Source organism: Schistocerca piceifrons, chromosome 11, assembly GCF_021461385.2.
Source record: "Schistocerca piceifrons isolate TAMUIC-IGC-003096 chromosome 11, iqSchPice1.1, whole genome shotgun sequence".
Taxonomy (NCBI): Eukaryota; Metazoa; Arthropoda; class Insecta; order Orthoptera; family Acrididae; genus Schistocerca; species Schistocerca piceifrons.
Genome location: NC_060148.1, coordinates 4,506,504 through 4,523,417, shown reverse-complemented (window position 1 = coordinate 4,523,417; position 16,914 = coordinate 4,506,504). Strand labels below are relative to the sequence as shown.

General features: G+C 41.4%; 1 protein-coding gene across 1 annotated transcript in view; it reads left to right on the top strand.

Annotated features, from left to right (window-relative positions):
* The window catches only part of LOC124719933 (myoneurin-like), a 119,564-nt gene that overhangs the window by 54,512 nt on the left and 48,138 nt on the right, over positions 1-16,914 (top strand). The window contains exons 4-6 of the mRNA XM_047245128.1: positions 10,311-10,391; positions 15,280-15,354; positions 15,437-15,556. Coding sequence (XP_047101084.1) covers positions 10,311-10,391; positions 15,280-15,354; positions 15,437-15,556 — 276 coding nt within the window. The remainder of the gene's footprint in view (positions 1-10,310; positions 10,392-15,279; positions 15,355-15,436; positions 15,557-16,914) is intronic.

The following is a 16,914-nucleotide window of genomic DNA, read 5'->3' as shown; positions in this document are numbered from 1 at the left end:
TGAAACATCATTTGTCTTCCACGTAACCTCACTTTATTTGAAAAGTTTACGATTTATTGCTATAGCTAAAAAACGTGCAATTTCACAAGCTGTATAACACCTTGTTAATGTAGCAAGAAGTTGATAGAATAAATAACAACCTGAAGCACACCACAGAAACATAAAACATTAGTGTAAACACAATTTCAAAGCGTGTACAGAGACAACTAACACCAACATGATTTGGAGGGAAAATGCCAAATGCTACCAACTGTGAAAAATTCAGTGATCTGTGAGTTGCTCAGAACGGAACCATTAAAACCGATCAATTAAGAGTATCAAAAATAATCGTTTAGTCTAATAATTTGAACACATCTGTATAGTGAACACTCTTTTTTTAAAAAAAAAATCTGAAGTCAGATTCCTACTGTAGCCCATGATCAAAGACAGACCAAAAGGGAAACTGTGCAGTTAGTTGTAGTTGTTGTAAGTGCGTCGGACGTGACTGGTATGACAAACTGAGAACAGTGAAAATAATGTAATTCACATACCGGGTGTGTCCCCTACGGGTCGTCAGGTGTATTTTCTCTGGTGTTTTGACAAGTATTTGCAGTTTCGTTTTGGCAGTGTATAGCTGGAGCTGACCCAAACGAATCCCATTCGTCGCGTCTTTCATAAGATGCCGAGCGTCGAAGGAAAGAGTCAGTTTGTTTCCCATTACAAATGAAGTGATTTTTAAAGCGGAATTTTATGTGCCCAATTAAGAGTGTGCTCCCAAATTCGTCTACTGCATTATTAGTTGTATAGACACGTGGTAACAGGATCAGGAAAACACAGAGGATCATCAAGAACTCCAACAGCGACTGGCACAGTGGTAGCGGTCAGTGTGGCGCTGTCGCTAGAGCACTGGCGATCCTTCGTGTTTTACTGTTACTGTTAACAAACGATAAAACTAATATCTCACGAGACTAATTTTTGATTCGAATAAATGATTCTAGCTTCGTCATAGGTTGCACTGAGAAGTATCTATTTCTTATTTCCCGACAGTGACTGGTTTCGGAGACCTGTGTCTGTTTTCAAACCGTCCTACAAAGAAGATTACAGTTGACACTAGAATCTTATAGAAACGAGGCACATATTTGTAATACTACTGTAGAACACTAATATATGTGAAAGTTATAGAAATTTGCCACAGTTCTATTTTACAAGTTGCCTTACCATTCATGTACCGTGCTGTAAGTATGACTGACACAGGTGTACAGAAACTGGCCCTGCAGTAGTCGGAGCAGTATATGGCTGACTTAAGGGGAGGTTTACTATCTCTTGGTTCAAAAAATTGATTTTTTAAAATTGCATTTTTGGATCCATAAAAGTGTTTAGAATCCACCCCTGAAACGGTTTTTCCGGGTACGGAACGGAAATGTTTGTTACTCGTGGTTGAACAAAAAAATGCACCTGTCTGAAATCGGCCTTTTTCACACACCAGTTTTTTTCTTTTGGAGGATGAGTTATTGTACTGGTGCTTGGGAGGAAAAAAAAAACACTCTGTCGTCGGGCCACAAGTGGCGTACCGGGACCATCTGACAGCCGTGTCAACCTCAGTGGAGGATGCGGATAGGAGGGGAGTGGGGTCAGCACACCGCTCTCCCGGTTGCTATGATAGTATTCTTGACCGAAGCTGATACTGTTCAGTCGAGTAGCTCCTCAATTGGCATCACGAGGCTGAGTGCACCCTGAAAAATGGCAACAGCGCATGGCGGCCTGGATGGTCACCCATCCAAGTGTCGGCCACACCCGACAGCGCTGAACTTCGGTGATCTCACGGGAACCGGTGTATGCACTGTGGCAAGGACGTTGCCCGCTTGGGAGGAAACACACAAAAGTTCAAATGAAAGTTTGAACACGTGTGTTCAGAAGTAAGCCCCCAAGCATTTGCATTCTGGTGTGAAGACTGTGGAGATTGCGACTTTCCCGGCAGTGAGCAGCTTCGACGAAGGGTATTCAGCAAATCTGAAGACCGTGACGACGACGGACGTCACTCTGGGACTCTATTCGAGGCAATTCGCCGAGCATTCGGACGACCACCGGATTCGAGCGGCCGAAAACCGCTTGTCACCGGCCGTACGAGTGACTCTGGAGCAGCACAGGATGTCCCGGATCGAGCAGAACGTTCTCTATGAGCAAGAGGAAAGACTAGTTTATTGTTCCAGAATAGCAGATTGAATGTACGTTGCATAATATTGTATTTATATGTAGTCAAAACTTCAAATGTGTTTTTCTCTAAATGACTTTTTTAATCGCACGAGATGGTGACTTCAAACCTACTGAACCGATTGGGACGATTCTTTGTTTCTGGTGAAGCTAACTAAATTGTCTAGGAGTTGTACCACTTTTATTCAGATCCATCAATTATAAATATTTTTACTTGGCCGATGAAGTCGGAAAACTGATGAAAAAAAAAATTCTATTTTTTATTCCAAATGACCGCCATTTTGTTTCCTATGGTCCAAATAAGTTAAGCGAGGTACAACTCCTAAAGTATCTTATATACTTTGCTAACGTCAACTCAGTTTCGATTTCAGACGAGCCGGCTGACCTGTGACGTACCGCATGTGGAGGTCTACATCGAAATTTTGTTTCGTTCCGACGGCACTTCCGCCTTTGCTCTTCTACATTTCTGGTCGAAAAAAATCCAGTTTGTAGAGGAAATACCAATAAGCATTTTGACCCAATTTGACCTTGATATCTATAACACATCACAAGAAAAAAATTCTCATATATCATGCTTTTTTCGGGCCAAAGATAGTAAACCTCCCCTAATGACACCTAATTGTGCCACACAGGATGTGCATTAGGGAACTGGCACTTCACACACACCAGTGGTTGCCACGTAAAACTGCAGAGGTCGCTGACAGCGGCGTGCGTCAAGTATAAAATATTTACTGACTGAACACTACATTATTTTTCTTTTTATAAACTTAATATAGATTTTAAAATCCTACAGTACCAACAATTCTTTTTTACACAACCACTCGTCAGTCCCCGTCGAGTCGAATCGCACCGAACTCCTGTGCCTTACATCACTTGGAGGTGCTGCAGTTGCCTGAGCTATGCTGGGTAGTTATACTGTTACACATAATGTGTCCAGTCCCTAAAAAACTACATGTCTGCATTACAACCCAAAACCAAAAAAATACAGCAGCCGCCACTCCAAAAATAAATAAATCAACATGCCAGTCTACAAGAAGACTGATCACCGCCACAGTAATTCGTGGTACTGCGGAGTGAATAAGTGCCGTCATTTGTGCCACGTACATGGCAGGTTGGGTTGGCCTTTAAGTGTCTTTCCTGTAAGCAAATTAGCTGCTGTAAAGTTGGACATATACCTCTTGATCAGTACAGGCCAGTTTCAGTGCACGGGCTATCGCCTGTATTTGTAGCAGTTAAAGCATAGTATGTAATTGGTTAGACAATGTGTGAAACAGATCCAGGACAAATTTGTATACCTTACACGTATATTAGTGTAGACTGATGATTATCAATCTATTCTGAATTACAAAGTTGCTGTTTCGCAGCCATGTCTAAGATTTTGGTATAATAGTGTGTTAGTTAGACAGGGTTGTAGCCTATCCCCGATGTTTTTCAATCTGTATATTGAGCAAGCAATAAAGGAAGCAAAAGAAAAATTTGGTGTAGGTATTAAAATCCGTGGAGAAGAAATAAAAACTTTGAGGTTCGCCGATGACATTGTAATTCTGTCAGAGACAGCAAAGGACTTGGAAGAGCAGTTGAATGGAATGGATCGTGTCTTGAAAGGAGGATATAAGATGAACATCAACAAAAGCAAAACGAGGATAATGGAATGTAGTCAAATTAAGTCGGGTGATGCTGAGGGAATTAGATTAGGAAATGAGACACTTAAAGTAGTAAAGGAGTTTTGCTATTTGGGGAGCAAAATAACTGATGATGGTCGAAGTAGAGAGGATATAAAATGTAGACTGGCAATGGTGAGGAATGCGTTTCTGAAGAAGAGAAGTTTGTCAACATCGAGTATAGATTTAAGTGTCAGGAAGTCGTTTCTGAAAGTGTGTCTATGGAGTGTAGCCATGTATGGAAGTGAAACATGGACGATAAATAGTTTAGACAAGAAGAGAATAGATGCTTTCGAAATGTGGTGCTACAGAAGAATGCTGAAGATTAGATGGGTAGATCATGTAACTAATGAGGAGGTATTGAATAGAATTGGGGAGAAGAGGAGTTTGTGGCATGACTTGACAAGAAGAAGGGATCGGTTGGTAGGACACATTCTGAGGCATCAAGGGATCACCAATTCAGTATTGGAGGGCAGCGTGGAGGGTAAAAATCATAGACGGAGACCAAGAGATGAATACACTAAGCAGATTCAGAAGGATGTAGGCTGCAGTAGATACTGGGAGATGAAGAAGCTTGCACAGGATAGAGTAGCATGGAGAGTTGCATCAAACCAGTCTCAGGACTGAAGAGCACAATAACAAACAGTTAGTTAGTTAGTTATGTGTTCCATTGATCAATCTCACGGTAACTGTGTGGAATGTGTCAATGTGTAAGAAAGGCACACATGAATCAAGGTTTTTTTTTTTTTAAGCTTAAAGATTTTATTACCTACCATATTGCCTTAAATGGCACAAAATGCATATGTTATACCTATAGATTTATTTATTCCTATTCAAGAATTCATCTGTTGTATAGAAGGAGTTGTCAAGGAGATGTGATTTCAGTTTATTTTTGAAACTATTACTGCTGTGTGTCAGACATTTTACTTCACATGGTAATTTATTAAAAATTTGTACAGCAGCATATTTTACCCCTTTCTGTGCCAAAAATAGGTTAAGTAGAGGATAGTGTAAGCCTTTCTTTCTTATAATCATGAATGTCACTGTTATTTTTAAACTGGTCCGTGTTGTTGCGCACAAATTTCATTACTGAGTAAATCTACTGTGAGGCTGTTGTAAGATTGTCTAACATTTTAAACATGTGCCTACAAGATGTGCAACTATGAGGCCAGCACGTTATTCTAACCACTTTCTTTTGAGTTGTGGATACTTTTTGCCTGAGTGTTGAGTTACCTCGAACTATTATTTTGTGTGACATCAGAGAGTGAAAGTCTGCAAAGTATGTTAGCTGGCTAATTTCGATATCTTCAAAATTAGCAGTTATTCTGATTGCAAAAGTTGCTGAACTTGGTCACTTTAGGAGATCCAAAATATGAATTTTCCAATTAAGATTCTCATCTATATGTACACCCGAAAACTTAGTTGCTCTGCCCTGGCCACTGACTTCTGTTGATGTGTTATATTTATTGTAGTCTATTAGAAAATTGGATTACTGTGTCTTTTCAAAGTTCAGAGCAAGCCCATTCGCAGAAAACCAATCAATAACTGTTCCAAAGACATTATTTGTATCATTTTCTATTGGAGTCTCTCTTACTGGATTAATAATGATGCTTGTCTCATCAGCAAACAGTGTCATTTTAGGTTCTTGTTTGAGATAAGAAGGGAGGTCATTCACATATATCAAGAACGGAAGGGGACCCATGATTGAACCGTGTGGAACACTTAATGTAATTTCACCCCAGCTAGATGAAGTGGGAAACATCCTTAACTCATTAAAACCATATAAAGAAACTTTTTGCTTCCTATTCCATAGATATGACTTAAACCACTCATATGCTGTTCCATTTGTACTGTAGAATTTTAATTTCTCTGACATAATGTCATGGTTCACACAATCAAATGCTTTGGATAAGTCACAGAAAATTCCTGTTGATGACATTTTACTATTTAAAGACTCTATTATGTGCAGTAAAACTGTATATTGCTGTTTCAGTAGAACAGCGTTTTTTAGATCCAAACTGTGATTTACTAAGTATCCCATTACTGGTGAGATGGCTAACCACTCTTGAATACATTACTTTCGTGACGATTTTTGAAAATGCTGTACACAAGGACACTGGCCAGTAATTATTTACATCTGTGGTGTCCCATTTTTTGTAGAGAGACTTGACAATGGCATATTTTAACCTGTCTGGGAAAATACCTTGAGTTAGTGATGCATTACTGCTCCACATTATTCTAATATCTTGTTAGAGATGTCATCTACTCCAACAGAACATTTGTTTATCAAAGATTTGTTTAATGAAAATTAATCTGACTAGGATTTCTCAAAACTGACGCTTTCATGGACTGCTTGGCTTTTTCTTTTGAACTATTCTCACCAATTTTTTCATGTACACTTAAGAAATGGTTGTTAACTACATTAACTACTTGTGTACTGTTGGTTAAGATGGTCTCATTCTCTTTAATAGTAATACTACCTACCACAGTAGTTACTTTTCCTGTGTCTCTTCTAACAACGTTTCTTATTGATTTGATTTTATTGCCCGAGTTGTTAATTTCATCTGTAATATACATTTTTATTTTATTTTCTGACAACTTTTCTCAGTATGTTACAATAGTTATTATAGTGTAAAATTACTTTTGAGTCTTTACTAGTTCTTGCTGACTCATACAATTTTCTTTTTCTTTCTGAAATCACTGTAACACCTGTAGTAATGCAAGGTTTCTTTCAAAACTGTTTAAGCAATTTTTCTGGGCTAACAATGTTCAAAAAGGGGTATAAATTTGTGAAGAAATATGTTGCATTTATCATTAGCTTTTGGTTCATTATGTACATCTCCCCAATTAAACTTTTTCTGAAGTGCTCTATTGATACCGTGTTGACCAGCCTTACACTTTTACTTAATGGTTTCTGAACTGTGCACACTGCTAGGTTTTGTAAGTTAATCAATTGTGCATCATGGTCTGATAATCCATTATCACAGGGAAAGCATGTACTAGTTTTACATCCTCTTATGGTACAAATACATTATCTATTAGAGTGCGACTATCTTGAGCTATAAGTGTAAGGAAGTTGATCACTGATATGAAACTTCCTGGCAGATTAAAACTGTGTGCCCGACTGAGACTCGAACTCGGGACCTTTGCCTTTCGCGGGCAAGTGCTCTACCATCTGAGCTACCGAAGCACGACTCACGCCCGGTCCTCACAGCTTTACTTCTGCCAGTACCTCGTCTCCTACCTTCCAAACTTTACAGAAGCTCTCCTGCGAACCTTGCAGAACTAGCACTCCTGAAAGAAAGGATACTGCGGAGACATGGCTTAGCCACAGCCTAGGGGATGTTTCCAGAATGAGATTTTCACTCTGCAGCGGAGTGTGCACTGATATGAAACTTCCTGGCAGATTAAAACTGTGTGCCCGACCGAGACTCGAACTCGGGACCTTTGCCTTTCGCGGGCAAGTGCTCTACCATCTGAGCTACCGAAGCACGACTCACGCCCGGTCCTCACAGCTTTACTTCTGCCAGTATCTCGTCTCCTACCTTCCAAACTTTACAGAAGCTCTTCTGCGAACCTTGCAGAAATAGCACTCCTGAAAGAAAGGATACTGCGGAGACATGGCTTAGCCACAGCCTGGGGCTGTGAGTACCGGGCGTGAGTCGTGCTTCGGTGGCTCAGATGGTAGAGCACTTGCCTGCGAAAGGCAAAGGTCCCGAGTTCGAGTCTTGGTCAGGCACACAGTTTTAATCTGCCTCGAAGTTTCATATCAGCACACACTCCGCTGCAGAGTGAAAATCTCATTCTGGAAGTGGATCACTAATTCGAAGTTATATGTCATTAATAACATTTCTAATTCACTCTTCCTTTCAGAATTGTTTAGAAAGTTAGCATTGAAATCACCACAGATTAATAACTCCTCCTTTTTGTCTCACAGACAGCGTAGTAGGGGGTGAAACTTTTTTATGAATAGCTCCCAATCTCCTAATGGGGACCTGTACCTCTTGCTAATATCAACACTATATTATCTATCTGTAGTTCACACGCACAAACATCAAAGTGCTGATCGACACAAAATTTGCTTACTTCTACAGTTTTGCACTTATACCCTTGTTTTGTGTAAAGGGCAACTCCTCCTTTACCCATGCTACATCTGCAAGTATAAGATGCTAAATTATACCCATTTATACTGACATTTTCCATCCTCACAATTACATGGTGTTCAGACAGACAAAGTATATCAATCTCATTCTTATTTTTGAGATCGTCTAAACAAACTAACAGCTCACCTACTTTATTTTTTATTCCCCTGATATTTTGATGAAGTAAATTGATACTGTCTCTATTTAGTGTTCATGAACTTCTTTTATTCTATTTTTCTTGAATGTGGTCTGTCTGGACTTCGGCTTTTGCTTTAACCTTAAAAAGCTGTCTTACTGGTCCCATAAACCACAAGGATGATCCCTTGTGTGACGGTGGCCCCGCTTACATTATCTGCTAATAGAGAAGCTAATTTATCTTTCCCCTTCCTATTTAGGTGCAGGCCATGTGTAATGTACTGCCACCTACCAATAGCCTCGACTGGAACAGTGCTTAACTATATCTTGGATTCATTGACAGGCTGTTTCCTGCTAACTCCCGTAGCCTACCTGATCTTCTGTCTCAAAGTCTGCGCATAGCTGACCTAAGTTTTCTGTCGCATAGCTAAGACTCACTCTTGGTTTTTTTTATATATAGGAAAAATATATCTAAAAACAAAGATGTAGTGACTTACCAAATGAAAGTGCTGGCAGGTCGACAGACACACAAACATACACACAAAATTCAAGCTTTCGCAACAAACTGTCGCCTCATCAGGAAAGAGGGAAGGAGAGGGAAAGACGAAAGGATGTGGCTTTTAAGGGAGAGGGTAAGGAGTCATTCCAATCCCGGGAGCGGAAAGACTTACCTTAGGGGGAAAAAAGGGACGGGTATACACTTGCACACACACACATATCCATCCACACATATACAGACACAAGCAGACATATTTAAAGACAAAGAGTTTCGGCAGAGATGTCGGTCGAGGCAGAAGTGCAGAGGCAAAGATGTTGTTGAATGACAGGTGAGGTATGAGTGGCGGCAACTTGAAATTAGCGAAGATTGAGGCCTGGTGGGTAACGGGAAGAGAGGATATATTGAAGAGCAAGTTCCCATCTCCGGAGTTCTGACAGGTTGGTGTTAGTGGGAAGTATCCAGATAACCCGGACGGTGTAACAGTGTGCCGAGATGTGCTGGCCGTGCACCGAGGCATGTTTAGCCACAGGGTGATCTGACACGGACACAGGCAGACAGTGTTTGTTGGTAATGAGGATCACCCTGTGGCTAAACAAGCCTCGGTGCACGGCCAGCACATCTCGGCACTTCCTCTTCTTAAGACATGTTAAAAAGATATATAACCCTGTAGCATTAATGTAAACGTGACATTACTGAAACACAATACAAGATTGACTCTTCTCTACTAACACTATTGAGGCTAACATAATTCGTCAGCCGGTTGGAAGTGACTGTACACAAATGGAAAAACACTGCTGAGTATTGATAAGATTTCAGAATGAAGCAAAGACTGGCAACCAGCTTTAAATATTCAGAAATGCAAAAATGCTCACTTCATGAAAACTGCCGCCCTGTGACTACGCTATCAAAGAGACACAGTTGGCAGCAGTCAACAGCACACGTGTTTTGTAAACAGTCTCCTCGCAGGCTGATCGGATGGCCTCAGTATTCCACCAGTGAACCAATGTATGCCACCAGTGTTCCCTCTGGCTAATCGGATGTGACGGTTTTACTTCGCATCCCCACAAATTCTTATACAGATATCTCGGTATTTGTGTGAGTTACCCGATTCCGGTCGTGACTCGTCGATGTTGTCGGCATAGAATTCTATTTTTTTTTTTTCCTTTTGTGAAGTGCAAAGTTTCACATTTGTAAATATTCGAAGAAAGTTGACAGTCTTTTCACCACATTGTACATTTATTGAGATGAGATGGAACATTTGTGCATGTTTTTCATCTGTACTTCATTATAGGTAACCACATCATTTGTAATGAGTCTGAGGTTGCTATTCAATTCATCCGCGGGCTCATAAATGTACAATATGAACAGCGAGGGTCCTGACACACGCTTCCCCGGCGCATTACAGGAGTTACTTCTCCTGTCGATGACTCCCTGTGTAAGATAATGCACTGCATTCTTCGTGCCGAGAAATCGTCAATCTAGTCACAAAATTAGAATGATATACTTGTCTACATGAAAGACAGGTAAAGACAGTTCAGGCTGCAGTATGTTTGTTAGTAGCATTGCAATACGTATCCACTGCTCGACTCCGTTTGGAGAAGACATTAATTTTTGCATTGCAGTTTTCAGAGTGTGATTTTTTGTATTGTGTGGTTCTTTACAGCAAAGTAATATCTTTTGCAGGATCCTGTATGCATCAAAATTGAACCGGAACACGATCAATGTGCAGCTACACTTCCAGTCCCAGAAGCGACAAAAATTAAGGTATGCACCACATTCCTGTTACTGCTTCTGTCATGAACCCGCCCTACTGTGCAGGAAAAGTTATCTCCATGTGGACACCGTTATGGTGTGGCTAATGGCTGTATAGTACTTTAGTAGAGCTGGCCATGATGTCTCCTTTGTTGATGCTGCCGAGTCTGCGTTGTCCGTGTGGCTTCTCGTTGTCTAGGCGATGATTCCTTTGCTGCTCTGGGTCCAAAAAATTGTGCGGATTTTTTAATTATCACTGGACTATCGAAAAATGATGCAGTATACCACGGTTTCTTTGTATCAAAAACACATTTATTACCAAAACTAGATACACAACTACACTCAACCGCGGCCAACACTCAAGTGGACGAAAACCCGTTGTAGACCAAAAGTTCATGGTCATAAGCTACAAAGAACATACAATTCCAATATCGATTATTGATCGCAACACCTAACTTAGTACAATCTTAAGCAAAAGCTTTTTTAACAAGACTTTAGTGTATAATATAACAAAATGATGTCTATTTGTCAGTTCCATTGAACTTCCTGGCGCGGATAGAGAAAGAACGTGAAGAGATTATCACACCACTCTGTTCACATCATTGGTTCCTTAGTGCCTCTCCTCACATATGAAATACTTGCCCTCATTCTAAAACTGCAGTGCCAGATTTCATATGTGCGGCATCTCGACTGTGCCTTTGCCTGTCACCAAATCATTCTCCAGTTCCTGCATTTCATTCGTGTGGCTGTGCAACAAATTAACCTGTAAAATGTATCTTACTCAAAGACCTACACCCCAAGAGAAGAATAGCCTATTCGTCCTCTCACTTTTTGTCCACTTTTACTCGCAAATAAATGTATTTTGTTGAAGTTTTTAATCTGGAGTGTGCATGGGAGTGTGTCTGTCTACCAGTCTGAAGACTTGTAGTCTGCAACTGTCTGTGATGGTGTCTCTCTATCTCTATGGTTGTGGTCTACTTGTGCAACCTTTATCCCACACACTTCCCCCCCCCCCCTTTCCCTGATTAAAGTGACTACTGTTTGTTGATGTTTCAAGATGTGTTGTACCAGCTGATACCTTCTGTTAGTATGTGCTGTAATTCTTCCCATGCCCCCCCCCCCCCCCCCCACCAACACCTTCAACTGATACCTTCTGTTAGGATGTGCCATAATACACACATCAAAAATAGTTTTGCATCACCCCAGTTCCCAGAACTCCTTAAGATAGACGTTGACTGTGGATATTGTATCACAGACACAGTCCCTTTGACTGTTCAGAGATGTCACCAAACCTGTCCGAAGACGTAAACAACCGTGCATGAGCAGCGCTTATTAGACTGAGGGAGTCCGACAGCCGATCAGTTCCAGTCATTCCACGAAGAAGGAGGTACACGGTTCGTGTTGTCTGTAGGTAAACAGTGCCTAGACAGTCAATACGCGGTTCGATCGCGTCCGCACTATTACTTTGTGTCAGGAAGGGCTCTGAAGATGGGAAGTGTCCAGGTGTCTCGGAGTGAACCAAAGTGATGTTGTTCGGAGATGGAGGAGACACAGAGAGACTGCAACTGTCGGTGACATGCCTCGCTCAGGCCGCCCGAGGGCTACTACTGCAGTGGATGACCGCTACATGCAGATTATGGCACGGAGAAACCCTGACAGCAATGCCACCATGTTGAATAATGCTTTTCGTGCAGCCACAGGACGTCGTGTTACGACTCAAACTGTGCGCAGTAGGCTGCACGATGCGCAACTTCACTCCCGACGTCCACGGCGAGGTCCATCTTCGCAACCACGACACCGTGCAGCGCGGTACAGATGGGCCCGACAACATGCCGAATGGACCGTTCAGGATTGGCATCACATTCTCTTCACCGATGAGCGTCGCATATGCCTTCGAGCAGACAATCGTCGGAGACGTGTCTGGAGGCAACCCGGTCAGGCTGAACACCTTAGACACACTGTCCAGCGAATGCAGCAAGGTGGAGGTTCCCTGCTGTTTCGGGGTGGCATTATGTGGGGCCGACGTACGCCGCTGGTGGTCACGGAAGGCGCCGTAATGGCAGTACGGTATGTGAATGCCATCCTCTGACCCATAGTGCAACCATATTGGCAGCATAGTGGTGAGGCATTTGTCTTCATGAACGAAAATTTGTGCCCTCATCGTGAACAACGTGCTCGACTAGAGTGGCCAGCATGTTCTCCAGACATGAATCCTATTGAACATTCCCGGGATGGATTGAAAAGGGCTGTTTACGAACGAAGTGACCCACCAATCATTCTGAGAGATCTACGCCGAATCGCCATTGAGGAATGGGACAGTCTGGACCACCAGTGCTTTGATGAACTTGTGGATAGTGTGCCACAACGAATACAGGCATGCATCAATGCAAGAGGACGTGCTACTGGATATTAGAGCTACCGGTGTGTACAGCAGTCTGAACTGCCATCTCTGAAGGTCTCGCTGTATGGTGGTGCAATAAAAGCAATAAAAAGGGCGGAAATGATGTTTATGTTGATCTCTGTTCCAATTTTCTGTACAGGTTCCGAAACTGAGATGATGCAAAACTTGTTTTTGACGTGTGTAATTCTGCCTCCCGGTGCACGATAGAAGTTATTTCATCCGTCGATGACTCCACGTGGAAGATAACGTGCTGCATTCTTCCTGACAAGAAATTGTTAATCTGATCACAAAACCTGAATGATATATGTGTCAACATGAAAGAGGGTTAAAGACATTTCAGCCTGCAGTATAATGATAGTCTACTCCTTCTCATAAGCTATACAATCTACCCGTCCAATCTTCTGTTACACCGCATTTTAAAAGCTTCTGTTCTCTTCTACTCTGAACTATTTATCGTCAGGGTTTCACTGCTGTAGAAGGCTGGAATTCAGACAAAGAGTTCCTAATTTTTAAATTTATATTAGACATTAATAAATTCCTCTTCTACTCGAATGCATATCTCCTCAGTGTCAGACTGCATTACACTTCGTATATCCTCTCTACTGTAGCCATTATCAGTTACTTTCCTGCCCAAGTAGGAAAGTTACTCATCTGTAATCTCAGCATCGACTTATTAAATTCGACTGCATTCCACTACCCTCGTCTTACTTTTACATTTAATCGCTTTTCGAGATACTGTCCATTGCGTTCGACTGCTCTTCCAACTATTTAACTCTTTTGCCATTGTAGGCAGAATTACAGTGCCAGGAAACCTTAAGCTGTTTATTTCTTCTTGCTGAAGATTGGCCCTCTTCCAGATTTCTCCTTGGTTCTCTCTCTCTCTCTCTCTCTCTCTCTCTCTCTCTCTTCCACACCTTGCTCATGTACAGGTAACACTGAAGATGGGGTACAACCGTGACTCACTCCCTTCTCAAATATAGATTCCCTTTCATGTGCTTTGGACATTATTGTTATTATTATCACTGTATACTGTCCATGTATTGTACATGTTGTAATGTTGACTCAATAAAGATATTGGTTAGATGTAAGAGATGGTTTGAAGTTGCAAATTGTGCTATGTAAAGTATGAGGGTTGTTTTTTAAGTAAGAGCCGTTGGCGCGTATAGTCCCGTAGTTCGCGCGGACGCTGCAACAAGCCACTGTGCCACTTGCCGGCATCCTTCCCGTTCACACTGATGCAAGTTGCAGCTCCGTAGCTGACGTGTACGCATCGCTGTGCTACTTTATAATGTTTACAATTATTGAATCGCCCGCCGCGTGTGAGATACGGTCAGTGATACGTTTTTTGACCGCAAGAAGCCTATCAGCTGCAGAAATTCGTCGTCAGTTAACAGAAGTTTATGGCTGGAATGCAATGAGTGAAGGTAAAGTGTGTCAATGGGTTAGAGAGTTTAAAAATGGCCGTCAAAACGTCCGTGACGAAGAACGCTCGGGCCGGCCCGCTGTGATCACAGACGATTTGGTGGCTGCAGTCGAAACAAAGATTCGTGACAAAAGATTGACAATTTCCACTCTTTCTTTGGAATTTCCACAAGTTTCGAGATCGGTTTTGTACAAAGTTGTGTCTGAAAACCTAAACTTTAAGAAACTGTGTTCTCGGTGGGTACCCAGACTCCTCACAGAGGACCACAAAGGGAAGAGATTTGCCACTTCATTGGACTTTTTGATTCGTTACGAGGAAGGAAGGGATGACATGTCGAGTCAAATTGTCACTGGAGATGAAACACGGGTATCCCATATCACTCCCGAAAGCAAGCGACTGTCGACGGAATGGCGACACACTACCTCACCCGTCAAGGTCAAAGCCAAACAGACGCTGTCAAAGCGCAAGATTACGGCAACTGTGTTCTGGGACTGGCGCGGTGTTTTGCTAGTGGACTTTATGCCACGAGGAACGACAATCAACTCAGATGCCTACTGTGCAACTCTAAAGAAGCTCCGCAGAGCAATTCAAAACAAAAGGCGCGGCACGCTGACTAAAGGAGTTTTGCTCCTGCACGATAACGCTAGGCCTCGCACCTCTCAAAAGACTCGGGATTTGATCGATTCTTTTGGCTGGGAAGTTTTGGCCCGTGCACCATACAGCCCCGACCTTGCTCCTTGCGATTTTCACCTTTTCCGGTACCTGAAACACCATCTTGGCGGCCAGCGCTTCAATGACGGCGATGAAGTGAAAGCGGCCGTGAACTCTTGGCTGTCGGAGCAGGCGGCCCAATTCTTTGAAGAAGGAATTAAAAACTTTGTTGTACGGTATGACAAGTGCTTAAATAAACAAGGCAACTATGTAGAAAAATAGGTAAAAGTGTGTAGAATCAGAAAATAAAAGTTTTTTTACAAAAGTATTTGTATCTTTTTTAAAAAAAAAAAAAACGGCCCTTACTTAAAAAACAACCCTTGTAAATGCATAAATACCTAAATAATAAATGGCTTGTGTTGCAGGTATTTCATTTGGAAGGTTTGAAGAGGGAATGGATTGAAGACAATGTGAAGAAATGTGGCTGGGATGAAGCTCAGGTCAGTCTTCGCGCTGTCGAGAGTTACCTGGGTGTTTAGTCTCCCCTCACTTTAATACAGAATTTCACGGATTCTGTTACAGGTGTGTGAAAAAACAGCTCCAGAGACAGATGGGGTTAAGTTACACGTGTTTGAGAAAGCAGCTGCAGAGAAAGATGTGGTTCACGTCAAAAGAGGGCCATGTAAGCTGTGCATATCAGAGGTAGGCTAGTGGGGAACCTTGTGTTTCCAAGTATTTTCTTGCTGCTATTATTGCTATTATTATTTCCTTCACTTTCTCAGACCTTAAGTCCGGTTAAAAATGGAGTGACGCGGACCTTGATCAAGCGTCACTTCCTTTTAACTGTATGGCATGTGTTATATTGCATTTAGGAACTTTCGGGTAATTGAACATGTATCAATAATTACGGATTTCTGTAGTTGTATGTATATGTTTGGATGTAGCTGTATTGCATTGATGTACTGGTGGATATTGTGTGGTATGACTCCTGTAGTTGATAGTATAATTGGTATGATGTCAACTTTATCCTGATGCCACATGTCTTTGACTTCCTCAGCCAGTTGGATGTATTTTTCAATTTTTTCTCCCGTTTTCTTTTGTACATTTGTTGTATTGGGTATGGATATTTCGATTAGTTGTGTTAATTTCTTCTTTTTATTGGTGAGTATGATGTCAGGTTTGTTATGTGGTGTTGTTTTATCTGTTATAATGGTTCTGTTCCAGTATAATTTGCATTCATCATTCTCCAGTACATTTTGTGGTGTATACTTATGTTGTAAGGCAAGCTGTTGATGTATTATTTTTGCGACATTGTCATGTCTTCTGGGGTATTCTGTATTTGCTAGTATTGTACATCCGCTTGTGATGTGATCTACTGTTTCTATTTCTTGTTTACAAAGTCTGCATTTATCCGTTGTGGTATTGGGATCTTTAATAATATGCTTGCTGTAATACCTGGTGTTTATTGTTTGATCCTGTATTGCAATCATGAATCCTTCTGTCTCACTGTATATATTGCCTTTTCTTAGCCATGTGTTGGATGCGTCTTGATCGATGTGTGGCTGTGTTAGATGATACGGGTGCTTGCCATGAAGTGTTTTCTTTTTCCAATTTACTTTCTTCGTATCTGTTGATGTTACGTGATCTAAAGGGTTGTAGAAGTGGTTATGAAATTGCAGTGGTGTAGCCGATGTATTTATATGAGTGATTGCCTTGTGTATTTTGCTAGTTTCTGCTCGTTCTAGAAAGAATTTTCTTAAATTGTCTACCTGTCCATAATGTTGGTTTTTTATGACGATAAATCCCCTTCCTCCTTCCTTTCTGCTTAATGTGAATCTTTCTGTTGCTCAATGTATGTGATGTATTGTATATTTGTGGCATTGTGATCGTGTAAGTGTATTGAGTGCTTCTAGGTCTGTGTTACTCCATTTCACTACTCCAAATGAGTAGGTCAATATTGGTATGGCATAAGTATTTATAGCTTTTGTCTTGTTTCTTGCTGTCAATTCTGTTTTCAGTATTTTTGTTAGTCTTTGTCTATATTTTTCTTTTAGTTCTTC